The 18,921-nt window shown below is 39.5% G+C and overlaps 1 protein-coding gene and 1 pseudogene across 8 annotated transcripts in view; both read left to right on the forward strand.

Moving 5' to 3' along the window:
* LOC311605065 (small ribosomal subunit protein uS2-like) overlaps positions 1–18,921 on the forward strand; it is a 986,626-nt pseudogene that overhangs the window by 373,370 nt on the left and 594,335 nt on the right. The gene's annotated exons all lie outside the window — the stretch shown is intronic.
* UIMC1 (ubiquitin interaction motif containing 1) overlaps positions 1–18,921 on the forward strand; it is a 76,584-nt gene that overhangs the window by 19,056 nt on the left and 38,607 nt on the right. For 4 of the 7 annotated variants that reach the window (XM_084795768.1, XM_084795767.1, XM_084795770.1 and 1 more), the window contains exons 3-8: positions 901–985; positions 2,692–2,816; positions 3,871–3,976; positions 4,289–5,019; positions 9,723–9,808; positions 17,821–17,900. In XM_084795768.1, coding sequence (XP_084651894.1) covers positions 901–985; positions 2,692–2,816; positions 3,871–3,976; positions 4,289–5,019; positions 9,723–9,808; positions 17,821–17,900 — 1,213 coding nt within the window. Of the gene's footprint in view, positions 1–900; positions 986–2,691; positions 2,817–3,870; positions 3,977–4,288; positions 5,020–9,722; positions 9,809–17,820; positions 17,901–18,921 lie in introns of those variants that run through there. The other 3 variants (XM_084795771.1, XM_084795772.1, XM_084795773.1) reach the window with 3 other exon arrangements.

Here is an 18,921-nt window from a genome sequence, read left to right on the forward strand (position 1 = left end):
TTCCTTTTTCAGAATCTCCAACTCTACATAAATTAAATCATCTTTGCCTGTATTCTTTCTTATCTGCTTTATCCTAGCTATTTTTTTTTCCTTTCTGTTTCTCTTTTCTCTTTCTTTTTTTGTTATCTTGATTATTATTTGGTCTTTTTTCAGTGCTACTTAGTAAGTTTTGTTTTTCTTGTTTCATGACAGGGTCTCTCCACAGGGCTCTGGCTGTCCTGGAACTTACTGTATAGACCAGGCTGGCTTCAGATTCCTAGAGATTCACGTTTTCTGCCTCTCAACTGCTACTTACTTAGTTTTGAGGTGGAGTGGGGTTGGTATATTTGGTTTTTTAATTAACTTTATAGAATCATTTTACTTTCTTTTACCAACCAATCAATGGCCAAAGAATGATTTACAGCCAGGCGTGGTGATACATGTCTTTAATCCTAGCGCTTGGGAGCCAGAGGCAGGCATATTGCTGTGAGTTTGAGGCCAGCCTGGTCTGCAAAGAGTCCAGGACAGCTGGGTCTGTTACACAGAGAAACCCTGCCTCAAAGGTGGGGGGGGGGGGAGGAGAATGTTTACAATAAATGAGTATATTGGATTGAAACACTTATTGAATCAAGTGTCTCTCATCTTGGGTGGATGTCAATTACTATTTTGGAGAGTGGCCAATTTTTATGTGATTCTGTGTATGTGATAGGTACATTTTTATTTTTATGGTTTAGGTTTTAGATCTTGCATGCTTTTTTTTTTAAAAACTAAGAAAAGGATGTTCTGATGTCTTGCGTATACCATTATTAACAATCACTGATAATTCAAAGGTTTCTACTAATGAAAAGGAAATATAGAAGATATGGAAAAATTACTACTTTTAATGTCACTTAATCTGATCGTATTTCTTGTTTACAACAGGAAACAAAAGAGGAGAACGGATTGCAGAAAATGAAGACAAAACAGTCGAACAGATCAAAATGTTTGGCTAAAAGAAAAATTGCACGTACGTTTTCATTTTTTAATTGAATTGATGTGTTTTTATTAGGAAAAAGTAATTCTCTAGGGGTTTCTGTTTGTTCTGAATCTTTTTTAAACTTTTGCAAGTTTCTTAGTTATTTTCTGCTTATACATTTGACTTGCTAGCGGAGGACTTTTGAAATGATAAATGTGCTCTTCATGGCTAGGACTCTTACTAGAGCCCCTGGTTCTCTGCCCACCCTTTAAAAGTTTTATTTTTGTGCTTGCTTATGTTCCTATATCAGAAGAGGGAGTAACTCCTGGAACTGGAGGTACAAATGATTTTGAGCTACTGCCTGAGTGTTGGGAACTGAGCCCAGGTGCAGCAAGTCTCTTAGCCATCTTTCCAGCCCTCTATTCTCTTCCTTTACTATGTAGATCTTAGATAAGTTTCAGATTTCAGTTGACTTTTTTTTTTCTTCAGTAAAAGGTGTGATCTTACTCTTTTGTGTTGAGAAAAAAAATTAAGTTTAATGTGGACTGGTCAAAATTATTAGCTTAGCTTAGATGGGTAATTTTGCCATGGGTGGTATTATTGCAGCAAAGCTGAAATCCACAGGGCTTTGTTAAGACGCAAAGCTTAAATCTGCATGGTGTCTCTGTCCAGGAATGACTGTGCTGGAACAGTACAAATGGACCACGTCATGGAGGTGGAGGCAGGAGAATCAGTTCAAAATCACCCCAAGTTACATACTGAGTGGTCCACACTGACTGTACTACATATCCGGATACATGTCCCCACTTAGGACCACAGGAAGTTGTATTTTGATTAGAGTTAGGTGTGCAGTAGGGTGGCCGAGATGTGTGTTGATGCTAAAGTAGTTTTCTCAACTTTTGGGAGAAACTGATGTAGGGAACTCTATGCTTCAGCTCTTGGACAGAAATGGGGCCAGAGGTTGGGCTTCTGGCTGACCCATCTAAACATATTGGATAGTCCTCGGCAAGGGCATCCTCAAGTAGTTGTACAGATGTATAGCCAGAGGCAGACGCTCAGGGTCATCCTCAAGGCTGGCCTGGACTACATCAGTCAGACCCATCTTAAAACACAAACACTCTGAAGAGTAAAGTTGTTCTGGTTAAATGTTGAACATAAAACAGTAGTGGTATTTAGTAAAAAGAGAAAAAAGCTCTATGGTTGTTTCTGTTTGTTCATTCAACAGACACTTACTGCCAGGCATTCTTATATGCTAGAGATGCAGTAATGAACAGTATAGGCTAATGTTCCAGTTAACCTAGAGCTCTTGTAACTGCTACTGATTTTGTTTTTGCTTTTCAAGACAGGGTTTGTCTGTGTAGCTTTGACTGTCCTGGAACATGTTGGCCTCAAGCTCACAGATATCTCTCTGCCTCTGCCTGTCATCTTTTTTTGGGAGTGGGGAGGGTTCAAGACAGGGTTTAAGACAGGATAGCTTTGGCTGTCCTGGACTTGAGACCAGGCTGGCTTTGAACTCACAGAGATCCGCTTGCCTTTACCTCCCTGAGTGCTGTAATTAAAGGCCTGCACCACCACGCCTGGCATGCTATTAACAATCTTGACCACACCTTACCTTGTATAACTTTATTAGAGTACAAATCATTCTAAATGGTTTACAGTATTATCAGTTGACAGCTTAATGATTCTGTTTTGTTTTGTTTTTTTCTAAATGCTAACTTGCTGTTTGTGATATGCTTTTCTTCCCTACACTTTTACAGAGATGTCAGAAGAAGAACAATTTGCTTTGGCTCTCAAAATGAGTGAGCAAGAAGCTAGGGAGGCGAACAACCAGGAGGAGAAAGAGGAGGAGCTCTTGAGGAAAGTCATTGCTGAAAGCTTGAATGTAAATATGCTGTGTTGAAAGTTTGTGGGATTTATTAATAACGTTCTTAGTTATGTAGTGGTTGGTAGAGTTGTTTTAGAAACAAGCTGTGGCGGTGTGTAGCGTTTTTTTCAACTAATAACTGTATCTCAGTACTTTTTTTTGTTAAAGTCCGTGTTATTGAATTGCTGGTTAATCCAGTTTGAAGTATTTTGTTACTATATGAATTTGTTTCCACTCCTCAGCTTTTTCAGTCAGAGACTTAAAAGAATCATAGAAATTGGGCAGCTTCTGAAGGGTTGTAGGACACCAAGAGCTTCAGGGTCAGATATTTACCTCTCTCACTTGTAAGGGCAGCAAAGAAAATGAGAGAAAGAATGGGCAGTTTTAAAAATAATCAAATAGCTGTGTGGGGCTGGTGCGTGCCTGTAATCCTAACACTCAGAAGGAAAAGGTAGGAAGATTTCGGAGTTCAAGGCTGAATTCAACCTGGTCTACGGAGTAAGTCCCAGATCAGCCAGGGCTACACAGAGAAGCCTTGTTTCAAGAAACCAAAACCAATCCAAACCAAACCAACCAACCAACCAACCAAACAAACAAACCTCAAACAATACTAAATTATAATGTGAATATATTGCAATAGAAATTATTCTAAATCATTAGGATAATTCCTAGTGGCAGATTCTGGCCCATCCTTGATTCTGTTTGCTTGTTAGCTTGTTTGTTTGAGCTGGAGTCCTTTAGAATTGAAAGGGCTGGCTTTCAACTTAGAAGTTCAAGCAGTCGCCCTCCTGCAGCCTTCTGAAAACCTTAGGACTACAGGCATATATCACCATGCAAATGTATAGCTCTAATCTGAACCATTCTTTACACTGAATATACACTCTATATTAGAAATGGTCTAGTAAATAATATATAGGTATTCTTTTTACATTGGGGAATCCATTTGAATTGAGTATCTATATTTTGAAGAGGAGAAACTCCTAGGGACAATGGCCTTTTGTCCTTCCTGTGACTCTTCATATACAGCTATTTTAATAATAAGCCTGGTCTGGCACGGGATCACTTGTTTCAGAGTTGCTGGTCTTCTGATGCTTCTGCTACCAGATCGCGATCTCTGGCTACTGGACCATCTTCACATTCCCATCAAGAGACCACCAAAGACTCTGGAGCCCCTGAAGGCATGTCTTCCTGTTCTGAGTCCTTCTGCTCATCAAGTATAACTATACCACAGGGCTCTTCTGCTGAGAATAGAGAACACATGCCCCAAGTCCCTGTTATGTTAAAGAGGTTCAAACAGAAATAGTTGAAATTTCATTAATATTCAACAAACATACTTTTATCTCCAAGGAAAAACCAACCTTTGGCTAAAGCCAGAGAAGGGCTTTTCATAACCACATTTTGTAATTCTTGGTAAGTGATAGCTTACCAAGCTGTCTTAATTAAAAAAAAAAAATTTGTCCTTAGCCCTACTTTTTCTCAAATACCTACAGGCATATGGCAGCTGGTACCTCCATCACTGTTTAAAGACTCACATATCAGTCAGGGAAACGAGGCTGAGGAAAGAAAGGAGCCCTGGGACCACAATGAAAACACTGAAGAGGAGCCGGTCTCTGGCAGCTCAGGAAGCTGGGACCAGTCAAGCCAGCCAGTGTTTGAGAATGAGAACGTTAAATGTTTTGACAGATGTACTGGCCACTTGGCTGAGCACACACAGTGTGGGAAGCCACAGGAAAGTACTGGGAGTGGTTATGCTTTTCCCAAAGCTGTCCAGGGCAGGGGGGACACATCTAGGCAATGTCTTCCTATCCCAGCAGATACCAGAGGTCTCCAGGACACTGGGGGCACTGTGCACTACTACTGGGGGATTCCATTCTGCCCTGCTGGAGTAGATCCTAATCAATATACCAACGTCATTCTCTGCCAGTTGGAGGTTTATCAGAAGAGCCTGAAGATGGCTCAGAGGCAGCTTTTTAAAAAAAGAGGGTTTGGGGAACCAGTGTTACCTAGACCTCCTTTTCTGATCCAGAATGAAAGTGGCCAAGAAGATCAGAATAGTGAAAAAAATGAAGGCATCTCAGAAGATACGGGAGATGAAGAGGGAAGGCAGGAATCTAGGGCATCTGTCTGGCACTCAAAAACCAAGGATTTTCAAAAAAGTCCAATTAAAAGCTTGAAACAGAAACTTTTGTTGGAGGAAGAACCAACAACCAGTCATGGTCAGGTAAGGGTCAGTGATGCTGTAATTAAAGGTCATTTATTTACAGATAAAATAAGGATTATCCTAATTATTTTTTTGTGGTTTTCCTTCTATCTGCTTATTAAAATAATATATGATGAGAAAAGCTAAAAAAAAAGAAAAGAAAAGAAAAGAAAGGAACTTGGGTGTGGTAGTACATTCAGGAGGCTGAGGCAGCCTGGCTAGCCTTGGCTACATTGTGAGACCTTGTATCGAAAAAGAAAAAAAAAAAAAAAAAGAAAGAAAGAAAAGGAAATTACGGTAGTTATCTGCAAAAGGGAATTACCACCAAAAGGTAATCATCATCATTTTTATACATACAAAACACATTTTTATTTTAAGTTTTTGAGCAAAATGGAAACTCTCTGCAAGCTTTGTTCATTTCTTTTACTTTACAATTTATCAGAGATCTTTTTCTACTTATCAGATACATATTAAAATGTTATTCCATCTTGTTCATGTATACCATATTTTCTTTTTCAAACTCTATTTTTAAAATGTTTTTCTATAGATGATGTTTTAAAATATTCAAGGAATGCAAATTAAAAATATATTTGTCAGGCTGGAGAGATGACTTAGCGGTTAAGAGCACCGTCTGCTCTTCCAGAGGTCCTGAGCTCAATCCTCAGCAACCACATGGTGGCTCACAACCATCTATGATGTGATCTGATGCCTTCTTCTGGTGTGCAGGTGTACATGCAGGCGGAACATTGTATATGTAATAAATAAATAAATCTTTTTTAAAAAAATGGCATGTGGGACTTCATGCGTGCTAGACAAGCATTGCCAACTGAGTTACATCCTTAGCTCCCTGCCTTTCATTTACTTAAATGATAGTTTACTATATGCATTATTTTGCCCTTTTTTATTTAGTAATTCTGAGCTCATTGTATAATGATACTCATTTTACCCTCCTCCCCTTTATTTGGAGGTATAGGATATACTGAATTGGATAAACCATTGCTTATTTAGTAGCCAACTGGTGAACATGTAAATTGTCTCTACCATTTTCTATCCCAAGTAGGACTGTATTATTATCCTGAACAGAGAGCATTTCATCTACATGGGAGATATTTGTAGGATATTTTCTTACAGCTACAATGGTGGATCAGAGGATGCTTACATTTTCAGTTTTGTTAACTATTACAAATTGTCAGCTAGAGAAAATAGATATATTTGCATTTCCATCAGAGATGTATGAATACTTGCTTCTCAAGCCTGTGCCAGCATGGTATTCAGATTGACTGATATTTCCTGAAATAAGAGATGAAAAAATCTCTATGTAGTGTTTTAAAAGTTACAGTTTGTGTGTGTGTGCACGCGCTCCCTCTCTCCTGGGTGCATGAATGCCATAGTAGGTGCAAGGTCAGAAGATGACTTGCAGTGGCTGGCTTCCTCCTTCCACTTTGTCAGTCCTAGGGGGACAGTCTGGGACAGAAGTCCAGGCAGCTGCCCAGTGGGTTCTTTTGCAGCATGGCATGTTTCTAACTGTGCCTCTGGGGGGCTTTCTCTACTGAAACCACTTTCCATTTTCGGACGTTTATGTTGTTGTATTGGTCTGTTTCGAATATATCAGGATAGTGTAATGTATGGACATGTGTATCTTGTTTCTTTCCCTTCCTTTAAAACTATTTAAAGATAGAAATTGTTACTCCCATTTTACGGAGTGAAAATTGAGATTAAATAGCTTGCTAACGACACAAAATTACTAAAATACGAAAGTTAAAACTATACTGTTAGGGATACTTCTAAGAGCTATCATTTCATACAATTTTATTATAAGGAAAACCAAACAAATATGGTAACAAGAGAAACTAAAAAATTTAAAGTCTAATACCAGGGGCCTGCAGAGACGGCTCAGAGGTTAAGAGCATTGCCTGCTCGTCCAAAGGTCCTGAGTTCAATTCCCAGCACCCACATGGTGGCTCACAACCATCTACAATGAGATCTGGTGCCCTCTTCTGGCCTGTGTTACTAAATAAATTAAGTAAATAAATATTTTTTAAAAAGTCTAATACCAGAAATAGCAATAAGAACACTTAAATCATAAAACAGGATACTCTGAAAATTATACTTGACAATGAGTTAGTAGTTATACAATGCTTTATAGTATTCAGAAGGAAGTTAGGGATGGATGGGAGCTGCCACGGCAGTGCTGAGATCGGAATCTGGGTCCTCGCTAGAGCGGCTAGTGTTGTTAGTTGTGGAGCCATCTCTTCAGCCTTACCTTTATGTAGTTGTAAGGATTAACGTGCAATACTTAGGGGCTGCCATAGGGACCACCCTTCTTTAACAGTCCTTTCTGGTTTTGGGTGTGTATGTGTGTGCATGTTAGAGGTTGGAGGACAGCGGTTGACATTGTCTTTGTTACTTTCCATTTTACTGAGGAAGGCATTTCAGAGAACAACTTGTGGGAATCAGTTCTTTTGTCAGCTGCTTGACTTAGGGGACTCTAGCAGTTCCTGCTCTTCACTTCTGAGCTGCCTCCCCAGTTCCCCATATCAGCACAGTTCTATCAGCTGGACACTAGGTGTCAGTGTTTCCTTTTTTCCAAAGGGGGGAAAAATTCATTAGAGAGTAGAGTTCATTGTTTGTTTATTGTTTCTTTTCCAGACAGCGTGTCTCTGTGTATCCCTGGCTGTCCTGGACTTGCTTTGTAGACCAGGCTGGCCTCAAACTCACAGCAATTTGCCTGATTCTACCTCCCAAGTGCTGGGATTACAGCACTCAGTGGAGGGTACATTATTTATTTTTGCCATATTTTAGTGAAAAGGTTTTTAAGAAAATTTATATTTATTTGTGTGTGTGTGTGTGTGTGTGTGTGTGTGTGTGTGTGTGTGTGTGTGTGTGTAGGTCAGAGGGTTACTTGTAGGGAGTCAGTTCTTTCCTTTTGCTATTTGAGTCCCAGAGCTGGAATCAAGGTTGTCAGGCTTGGTAGCCAAGTGACCTTTTCCACTGAGCCGTCTTGCTGGCCCATTGCTGCTATATATTAGTTCATGTAGCATTGTTCAACTTTGATTTGTCATGACTACATTTCCAGTCGTTGTACAGTTTTCCTTTTGATTATAGATTCAGTTTTCCTCTTTCTTAGCCCCTTCCGTTCTTCCTTCCCTTTTATTTTTATTTATTTAAACTTTAAAAAAGATTTATTTATTTTTATGTATATGAGTGTGCTATCTGTATGTACACTTGCATACCAGAAGAGGGCATCAGATCCCAGTATAGATGATTATAAGTCATGTGGTTGCTGGGAATTGAACTCAGGACCTCTGGAAGAACAGACAGTGCTCTTAACCACTGAGCCATCTTTCTAGCAGTGCCCCCTCCCGTTTTACATTTCATAATTTATTGGAATTGTAGAGGGATGCCTAACTTGTTTAGGGTATTGTTAACATGTTAAGAAACCCTGAAAACTTTATTGAGTAGCCAGAAAAGCTTTTCCTGGAAGAAGATTTATAGCCAAGGTACTTTTTTTTTCCCTGTTGGTTTTTTGAGACAGGGTTTCTCTGTGTAACAGCTCTAGCTGCCCTGGAACTCTCTCTCTGTAGACCAGGCTGGCTTTGAACTCACAGAGATCCTCCTGCTTCTGCCTCCCAAGTGCCAGGATGGATAAAAAGCATGGGCTACTATGCCTGACCTTTCCTTCATTCTTTTTTTTTTTTTAAGATTTATTTATTATATATACAATCCTCTGCCTGCATATGTACCTGCCACCAGAGAGTATGCCCCAGATTTCATTATAGATAGTTGTGAACCACCATGTGGTTGCTGGGAATTGAACTCAGAACCTTTGGAAGAGCAGGCAATGCTCTTAACCTTGGAACCATCTCTCCAGCTTCCTGCTTTATTCTTATTACTAACTATTAAATGGTGATTCTGAACAATTAATTTTTTTAAAGGAAGAAACTGAGGCTAAGGAGAACACTCAGTTGGAACTGATTGCCATGCAAGCATGAGGATCTGAGTTCCATCCCCAGAACCCAAGTAATAAGAGGCTGGGTGTGGTGGCTGGCATATACATTTAAGTCTAGCACTGGAGATAAGTGGTTACTAGCCAGCTTAGTCAGTGAGGAAGGCTGCCTTTTTTTCTTTTTTTGGGGGGTGGGGTTTCAAGACAGAGTTTTTCTGTGTAGCTTTGGCTCTCCTGGACTCGCTTTGTAGACCAGGCTGGCCTTGAACTCACAGCAATCCACCTGCCTCTGCCTCCCAGAGTGTTGGGATTACAGGCGTGCGCCACCTTGTCTGGCTGATGAAGGCTGTCTTAAGAAACAAGGTGCTTGTCACTACCAAGAAAGAGGACCTGATAACCTGAATTTGATCCTCAGAACCCACGTGGTGGAAAGTGAGAACTGATTCCTGCAGGTTGTCCTTGACCTCCACATGTGCACTCCTTCCGCCAAAGTTAAACCAATGTAAAACAAAACAAAACAAAACAAAACAAAACAAAACAAACCACAAAGTGGATATGGCTTAGTGTGATGCTCTGTACCTTTAATCCCAGAAGATCTCTGTGAACTCAAGGCCAACCTGAACAAAGACACAAAAAACCCAAGGCAGATAGCTTCTGAGGAATGACATCCAAGGATGAACTCTGGCTTCCACATGTACATATAAACCTGCACTAAATAAATAACAAAGGAAGGAATTATTTCATCTGTGTATTCAGGTTTTTTCCTGTTTCTTTACAGTCTTCCCAAGGTCTGTTTGTTGAAGAAACCTCTGAAGAAGTTCTGAAGAGCTCTGAAGGAGATGACTCTGTGCCTGCCTCACAAAGGTGAGGCTGTATTCTACCGTGCCGTGCGGTCTAAGCGTAGGAAGGTGAACCCCTTGAAAGAGACTACACACATAGAAAATATGCCAGGGAACTGTTATCTCCTTTATGTGCCAAGACTGGAAACCATTTTTAGCTTGCAGTTTACAAATGTGCATCCCTTAGAAACCTCAAATACTAAGTGTAGAAGAGCTCATAAAGGCTTTCTTGCCCCCCCAGTCACTATGGCGTCACTATGGCGTCAGGCTCACAGTTCTCTAATACACCCTAGCCTCCTAGGTTCATTCATTCTTCCTTTGTTTGGTTTTTCGAGACAGGATTTCTCTGTGTAGCCTTGGCTGTTCTGGACTCCCTTTGTAGACCAGGCTGGCCTCGAACTCACAGGGATCCACCTGCCTCTGCTTCCCAATTGCTGGGATTAAAGGCGTGCACCACCACTGCCCAGCCCTTTTTTTTTCTTTCTTATTTTTTTAAGATTTATTTATTTATTATATTTATAGTGTTCTGCCTCCATGTACACCTGCACACCAGATCTCGTTATAGATGGTTGTGAGGCACCATGTGGTTGCTGGGAATTGAACTCAGGACCTTTGAAAGAACAGCCAGTGCTCTTAACCTCTGAGCCATCTCTCCAGCCCCCTAGACTCTTTCCTTAAGCTTATCTTCCTGCCTTCTTTCTTTGTTTCTTTCTGGTTATGTTACTTTTTTCTTTCAGATTAGCATACAGGATAATATGTTTCATGTCATCTTCTTATTATTTCTTCCATTGTTCTCATTAACTTGCCTCCCTCAGTGTCTTCTCTGTGTCCCCTCCCCTGTCCAGCTATTTCCCCTTTCTTCTAGTTAGTCCATAATTCTCTTTATTTCTCCGCCCCCTTCTCAAGATTTATTTATTTATTACTTATATGCATGTGAGCCAGAAGAGGGCATCAGATCACATTATAGATGTGAGCCACCATGTGGTTGCTGGGAATTGAACTCAGGACCTTTGGAAGAACAGCCAGTGGTCTTAACATCTGAGCCATCTTTCCAGCCCTGATACCATTTTTTTTTATAGCTGTATAGAATTCCATTGTGTGTATTTATCATGTTTACCCATTTACTGATGGAAATCTGATTCCATTTCCTGGTTATTGTGAATAGTGTGGCTTTAACATGATATGTAAGTATCTCTGTGGTGTGTTGATTTAGAGTTCTTAAGGTGTATATGCTGGTGTGGTGTAATGTAGCTGGGTTGTGTATAATTCTGTTGTCCTCTTTCTCTCTCCCTCCCTCCTACCTTCCCTCCATACCTTCTGTCTTTCTTTTCATCTTTCTTTCTTGGAACTTCCATACTAATAGTGGCTATAAAAATTAAATTTCCCTGCATCCTTACCAGCATTTGTGTTTTGCTTTCTTGGTAGTCATTCTAGCTGGAGTGAGGTAGAATTGAAAGGTATTTCCATGCCCCTTTTCTTTCCTTTCCTCTTTCCTTCCTTGCTTCCTTCCTTCCTTCTTCTTTCCTTATTTTCCTTCTTTCTTCCTCCCTCCCTCCCTCTATCCCTCCCTCCCTCCCTCCCTCCTTCCCTCCTTCCTTTCTTTCTTTCTTTCTTTCTTTCTTTCTTTCTTTCTTTCTTTCTTTCTTTCTTTCTTTTACAGACAGGGACTCTCGAAATAGCTTAGGCTGTCCTGGCACTTACTACATAGACCAGGCTAGCCTTGGACTCACAGAGATCCACCTGCCTCTGTCTCCCAAGTGCTAGGATTAAAGGTGTGCTCCACCATGCCTGGTAAGTTGTTTTAACATGTCTTCTGACTAATTTTGGTTTGAAGTCTACTTTATCAAATATCAGAATAGGCCTACCACCTTGTTTTTGGCTTCTGATTGCGAGTTTTTCATCTCTTGGCTTTTCTTGGAGACAGCAGAAGGTTGGAATAAGTCAATCAGTCTGCATTTCTTTATTGGTAATTTGAGGCCATTTATATTTAACATTATTACAATGAGATATTTATTAATTCCTATAAATTTTCTTGGTTGTTTTGTGGTTGGTTGGATTGCTGTTTGTTCTTGCTTCCCTATTGGAATCATGGGTTTGCTGGTTTATAGTGCTGGACATGATAATTGTTTTTCCCTAGGTCTTCTTTGTTTAGCCATCCCTCTCCTAAAATCGACTCTTTCCTCTGTTCTTGTAATTGAGACTGCTTTTCTTCTTCCCCTGTGTATAATATTCATTTAAGTATCTTTTTGAAAAAGATGTATTTATTTATTATGTGTACCGTACTCTGCCTGCATGTACACCTGCATTACATTATTGAGATTGTGAGCCACCATGTGGTTGCTGGGAATTGAACTCAGGACCTCTGGAAGAGCAGTCAGTACTCTTAACCTCTGAGCCTTCTCTCCAGCCCCATTTAAGTATCTTCTGCAGTGCTGGCTTGATGGTGTTGAATGGCCTTAGTTTGTGCTTTCCTTGAAATGCTATTATTTTTCTTCAGTTTTATTTATTTATATTCAGTTTTATTTATTTATTTTATGTTTTTATAATATTAATTTATTTATATATGGGTGCTTTGTCTGCATGGACAGCTGCATGCCTAAAGTGGTTATGAGCCACTTTGTGGGTCTGGGAATTAAACTCAGGACCTCTGGAAAGGCAGCCAGTGCTCTTAACCTCTGAGCCATCTCTCCAGCCCCTATATTCAGTTTTTGTTTGTATTGTTTTTTGTTTTTTGTTTTTTGTTTTTTTTTCTGAGACAGGGTTTCTTTGTGTAGCCTTGACTGTCCTGGACTCACTTTGTAGACCAGACTGTCCTCGAACTCACAGTGATCCACCAGCCTCTGCCTCCCAAGTGCTGGGATTAAAGGCGTACACCACCACCGCCTGGGCCTATATTCAGTTTTAAAAGATATGTTTGGTGGATGTAACTAACATTCTTGTGTAGCAATTATCTACTTTCAGTGCTTAAAATATGTCTTTCCATGTTCCCCTGACTTTGAACAGTGCTAATGAGAGACTGATACTATTTTGATGTTTTGCCTTTGTAGGTGAGTTATGTTTTTCTTTATAGTTTTTAGTGTTTCTTTGCTCTGTATTTTTTCATCTATGTATATATTCATGTTTTTACATGTGTGTGGGTATGTGCATGTGGAAGCCCAAGATGGTTGTATAATGCTTTCTTGATCACTTTTCAACCTTACTCATTGAGGCAAAGTGTCTTAGCTCACCCCAGAGCTTGCCAGTATGGCTTGTCTTGATAGCTAGCCAGCTCTGGGGTCTAGACCTATTTTTGCCTTCTGATACTGGAAGTACAGGTCCCTGCTACACCCACTGAGCATTTAAGGGGGTTTCTGTGGATCTGAACTCTGGTTCTTAGGCTTGTATGTCAAACACTTTAATGTCTGAGCCATTTCCTCAGCCCCAGCATTGGATGTTTGACTTCTTGACTATAACATGTACAGAGATTCTTCTCTGGTTGAGTCTGTGTTCTACATGCCTCTTGTGTTTGAATGCCTGCTTCTTTGTATAGGTTTGGGAAATGTTCTGTCATAGTTTCATTGAGTAGTTTATGCTTTTAGTGTCCATAGTAGCTCTGTCTTCTTTTCTATGGATTCTTTTTTTATTTGTATTTTCAAGACAGAATCTCATTTGCCTGTGTAGCTCTGAAACTCACCATGTAGATCAGGCTGGCCTCTTTAATGCTGGGACTAAAGGTTTGCACCATCATGTCTAGTTATCCCAGAATTCTTAGATGTTGTGGTGATGCTCATTTATTTTTTTCCTAATAATTGAATGTAGTATTTGATTCACTTTGTCCTCTATCTTTTATACTCTCCATTCTGCTTATAGTTAAGTCTAATGGCGATGCTCCCCACTTTACTTAAACAAAACAAAACATTTATTTTATTGTATATGTCTGTGCCTGGGATCCTCTGAAACTAGAGTTTCATATGTGATTGCAAGATGTGTGGCCTCTGGGAACCTAACCCATGTCCTCTGAAGAGGCAGTAAGTGCTCTTAACTACTGAGCCTTTCCAGCATCTCTACTTTGTTTTTTATTTATTAAACTTTTCAATTCCTTCTTCCCTCTCTTCCTCCCTCCCTTGTTCCCTTCCTTTTCTTCTTTCCTTTCTCTCCCTTGCTTCTTCCTTCTTCCTTACTTCCTCTCTACCTTTCAAAAATCTTGATTTTCTTTCTGAAATTTTCTGTGTTGCTTTTCATCTATATTGCTGATTTTCTCCTCAGTTTTGCTGACTTTTCACCCTTATTTGCTGACATCTGTTCCTGGATTAAGCCTGCTTTGTTTGTGTGCTATGTTAGGTAGAGGTCATTCTTACCAGAGAATAATGTGTGAAAGCTTCGTCTTCATTTTACTTTAGGGTTTTTAGTTCCACAGTTGAGGATTATGGCCATTTAGAGGAGTTGTATTGTTCTGACTTTTTATATTTCTTGCATTTCATTGTTGTGTTTTATGTATATGTTGGTTTGGCTAGCCCTTCTGGATTTTGTGGGTGGATCATCTTCTTGAGCAGCCTACGCTTTAATGTGTACACTCAGGAGGAAACACACTGCTATAGCATCAGTAACATCAAACTATGAGACACAGAGATATACATACAATCAATTACAGCTCATAATATGTAGTCACCAATAACAAGATAACCAAAAGTACTATACTGTTGTAGAATGTGGTATGAAGTTAAGTATGCTTTAAACTAAGTGTGGAAATAGCAAGTGAATGAGATAAAAGAAGGAGACTGGGAAAGGGGAGAAAAGTGGGACGCAGGGTTAAAAAGATGAAAGGAAAAGTAAACAAAGTAGAGAAAAACTTAGGGGGTGGGGAGAGACAAGAGCAGGAAAGTAAGAAAGCATCACTAAATAGAAAACTTCAAAAGTGCCAGTCTGGCTCCAAAGCAAGTCTAGGACAGCCAAGGCTACACAGAGAAACTCTGTTTTGAAAAAACAAAATAAATAAATAAATAAATAAATAAATAATAAAAAAGTCAATAAAGTAAACATAAGACATTAAATGTAGAGAACAGGTGGAAAAGAAGGAATCATGGCGGGGGGAGTGAAAAAGGAATCATGGCGGGGTACTGAGGTACGTGCCTTTAATCCTTTCTCTTCCACGCCAGTTAGGGATACACAATGGATTCCTGTTTTAAGAAAATAAACTCAGGCTGGGTGCTATGACACATGCCTATAATCCCAGCACTCTGAGAGGCAGAGGCAGGTGGATCTCTGAGAGTTCCAGGTCAGCCTTACCTACAAAACAAGCCCAGGACAGCCAAGGCTTCACAGAGAAACCCTGTCCCAAAAAACCAAAAAGAAAAAAAGAAAAGAAAAGAAAAACTTGATAGAAAAGAATGAATAAACAAAATTAGATAAAAATTTGAAGAGAAATAAGTAAAAACATTTAAAAATATTTAAATATAATACCCAAAAAGAAAAAAATCCTTCACTAGGGTGGCAGTGACAGGATGATCTCTGTGCGTGTGAGTCCAGTCTGGTCTACATAGCGAGTTTTAGTCCATGTAGGCCTACGTAGAGAGACTCTATCTCAAAAAGCAAACAAAACAAAATCTTGGATAACAGAGCTCAGTGGGTGAAGATGCTTGCTGCCCAAGCCTGATGACCTGAGTTTGAGTCCCAGACCCCAGTACCCCAGGAGAGTACTGACCTGAAAAAATTGTCCTCTCATCCTAGTGCCTGTGCACGTACACACAAGCACATACAAACAAATAATACAAAGAAAACACGTAGGGGAAAAGAACAAAATGTAAATAGAAAGAAGAAAAGACGAGGTGCTGCAGCAGCTGCCTTCTGGATCCTTGAACAACACTGCGGAGTCAGCAAGAGGAGGGTCAGCTTGACTGTGGACTATTGCTGTGCTCAGCTTGATGTGTCCGTGGTGTGCCTTTGTGCTTGCTCTTTTCTAGTGTGCTTATGTTTACTTTGTAGATTTTCTTTTCTATTTTTGCTTTTTGTTTTTTCAAGATAGGGTTTCTCTGTGTAGCCTTGGCTGTCCTGGACTTGCTTTGTAGACCAGGCTGGCCTTGAACTCACAGCGATCCTCCTGCCTCTGCCTCCCGAGTGCTGGGATTAAAGGTGTGCACCACCATGCCTGGCTTTACTTTGTAGATTTTCAAAGTTTTTCCCTCTTATCTTATCTTTTTCTTATTCTGATGGTCTCCTTTACTTTCATAGAGGCAGCCATCTTACTGGTCTGCTTATGCTTCTTATATGCATGTCCAAATCTTACTTCTTTTTAAAAAAAAAGGGTTGTTTATTTTTATGTGCTTTCGTGTTTTGTTTGCATATATGTTTGTGTGACAATGTTGCATCCCCAGGATCTAGAACAACAGACAGTTGTGAGTTGCCATGTAGGTGCTGGGAATTGAACTCAGATCCTTTGGAAGAGCAACCAGTTTTCTTAACTGCTAAGCTCCAGCCCTCCAAATCCTACTTCTTAAGCCTATGTATTTTTCAGTCCACATAGATTCTGTACCGCCCTCACTCTGTTTCTCTGCTATAGTATCTGATTAGTGTCGTCATCTGATACTGCAGCTGAGTGTGTTCACATTACTTTTCCCATTCTTGATGGTTAGTTGGTGAGGCTGTCTTCCAGATCTTTCTTTCTTTAATAATAGATAATGGCTAATTGGTTATTAACTGGGTCAGGTTTACAACCACTTTTTCTAGTCTGACAGTTGAGTTTTGGGGATTTCTCAGGAGCTGATCTTTGTATCAAGTGACTGTCATCTCTTATATGGAGTTTAAGGCCCAGTTACCATTACTGTTATTTAGGCAGTGGTCTTTGTTAAGGTTTGTCCCTAAGCTGAAGAATATGGGGATAGTTTTATTCTTCTGCTGTTAAGACTTTTTGGAAACGTTTTAAACTAGAGTTGGTCTTCTGCTCCCTGTTTTATTGTGGTGAGCCTTTGCAGAGCAGATGTAGGCTTTAATAAATGATCACATACTTTGTCACCAGGAGAGAGTTGAAATCACATACAATGTGGTTTGACTTCAAATTGATTAGCTCATTTTATAAATGTCAGCAAATTGTCTTGTGATAGACTTTTTGAATAGAGTCCTAATGTTTCATGCAGAATAAACTGTGTCTGGCTTGGGTTTATAACAAATGTTCTGAAATGTTTTCTTTAGAGGGAGAAATCACTTGTGGTTTCCTGTCATGATTTAGTTATTTATCATGAGTCTCAGTGGTGGCTAGTCTCTCTTCTCTGTGGCTCTTGGTTGACATGAGGATTTGTGTTTTTAAGTGTCTTCTTGCATACTTGATCAAACTAATGGTAAAATTCTGTGAAGCATGAGCAGAATACTTCAGATCCTCAGATCTCTTAGCCATCCGTTCTGGTGTTAGGAAGAGATCACACTCCATGAACAAACAGGGAAAACCAGAAGGTTGGATAAGGGAAGCCATTCATAATTAAGTTTTTCTCAGAAGAGAATTCAACTTGTGTGGGCAGATTTTGTGTGTGTGTGTGTGTGTGTGTGTGCGCGCGCGCGCGCGCGCTATAGGACAATTTGGGATTTTATTTTACCATATTTTTGTTGCTTGGAAAGCTATATCTCGAGATAAAGAAAAACTTTACCTGCAAGGTGACAAAAAATGACTGTGCTGTCAGGAGAATCTCCATGTTCTCTGAGTTTATATGTCTCTTGCCTTCAGGAGGCTGTAACTGGTAGCCAGACTGCAAAACACCTTTGGCGTTTTATATTCGAGTGTAATTTTGTCTTCTCTGATAGTCCCTGGCAGTTCTTACCCTTCAGCCCCACTTGTGACGACTACAAAAGGGAGCTTCTTTTTATCCAGTGACTTCACTGGAAACCCAGTTGTAAGCATGCTTATTTTCCCTATTTCTGGCCTACTTATGCCATGGATGCTTTGCTTTCAGATTGTGAAACTGTACAAAATATATCAGTTTACTTGAAGCTTTGTAAATGACCCACCATTGCTTGTGGACCTGGCCTCTGCTTTATTCTATGAGGAGTTCATTTGTGTTATTCTGTTTTTAGCATCGCAGCTTTGACCAGTAAGAGAAGAAGCTTAGTCCTTATGCCAGAGAGTTCTGCAGAAGAAATCACTGTTTGCCCTGGTAAGTACCCCATGGCTTTACTGAATTTCTGATGTTACTTATTTACCCTTTCATTCCTATTAATTTTTCTCACTATGCAAACCATTCTCAGGAGGGTTATGTGTGATTCGTGTGTGTATGTCTGTCATTAGTACACAAACACACTCACATACTTGTTTCTAGGTGGACACAGGCTCCGATCATCAACATTATTTTCTGCTTAGTGGTAATTTGGTTTTGAAATTAATGTGGCTCTTTATCTGCTTGCTTATCTACCATGTGATCTGAAGAAGCAACAAAGAATAAAGAATTATCCTTACTTAACGGTGAATCCAGAACCAAAGGGCCTTGAATATTTGATTTATGTGTTCTCAAAGTTGGGCTGTTGTCAGGGCACCTTCATTATTAGGCAGAGCCCTTTAGTTAGTTTTGATGCTGCTGTTCATTTAGGTTTTATGAATTCAGAAACTGAATTTTTGTGCAGTTTTGTGACTGGCATAGTTTTAATCATAGACAAGAGCTGGTTAAATGCTTTCATGTGTAATTATAAAGATGGAGATATATACCTTGATTAGCCATAAGGCATACTAGTTATGAGTTTCATGTGGATGGCCTTAGATATTTAAAACAATGAGTATAGCCACTGTCTAAGGGAGCTCTTTGATGAGTCATTGCATGTAGTGTGAAGAATTATTTTGCTAAATGAACCACTTTCATTTGCTAAGGAATTTGTGTTAGCTTATCTTTCTTTTATTTTTAAAAGTAGAGCCCATTTATTAGGAATGTCGCTCACACGAGGTTACCTACTAATATTTAAACTCACTGGGAAATAAGTACTGTATAAATGTTACTCGAAGTCATATTTGGGTTTCCTTTTGAATACATACAGCCTGTCAAAGAATTCATAGTTTTCTTATTTTAATTTCCTTCCAGTTTTTTCCACAAAGACTAAAACTTAGTTAACATGTACTCTAGGAAAATTTCTATAAATACTTTAAAACACTTGGCAGCCTATCAGAAAGGTTTTTATTATTTTAAAAAT

The sequence above is a fragment of the Acomys minous genome (genome assembly GCF_964271855.1).
Source record: "Acomys minous genome assembly, chromosome: 9".
Taxonomy (NCBI): domain Eukaryota; kingdom Metazoa; phylum Chordata; class Mammalia; order Rodentia; family Muridae; genus Acomys; species Acomys minous.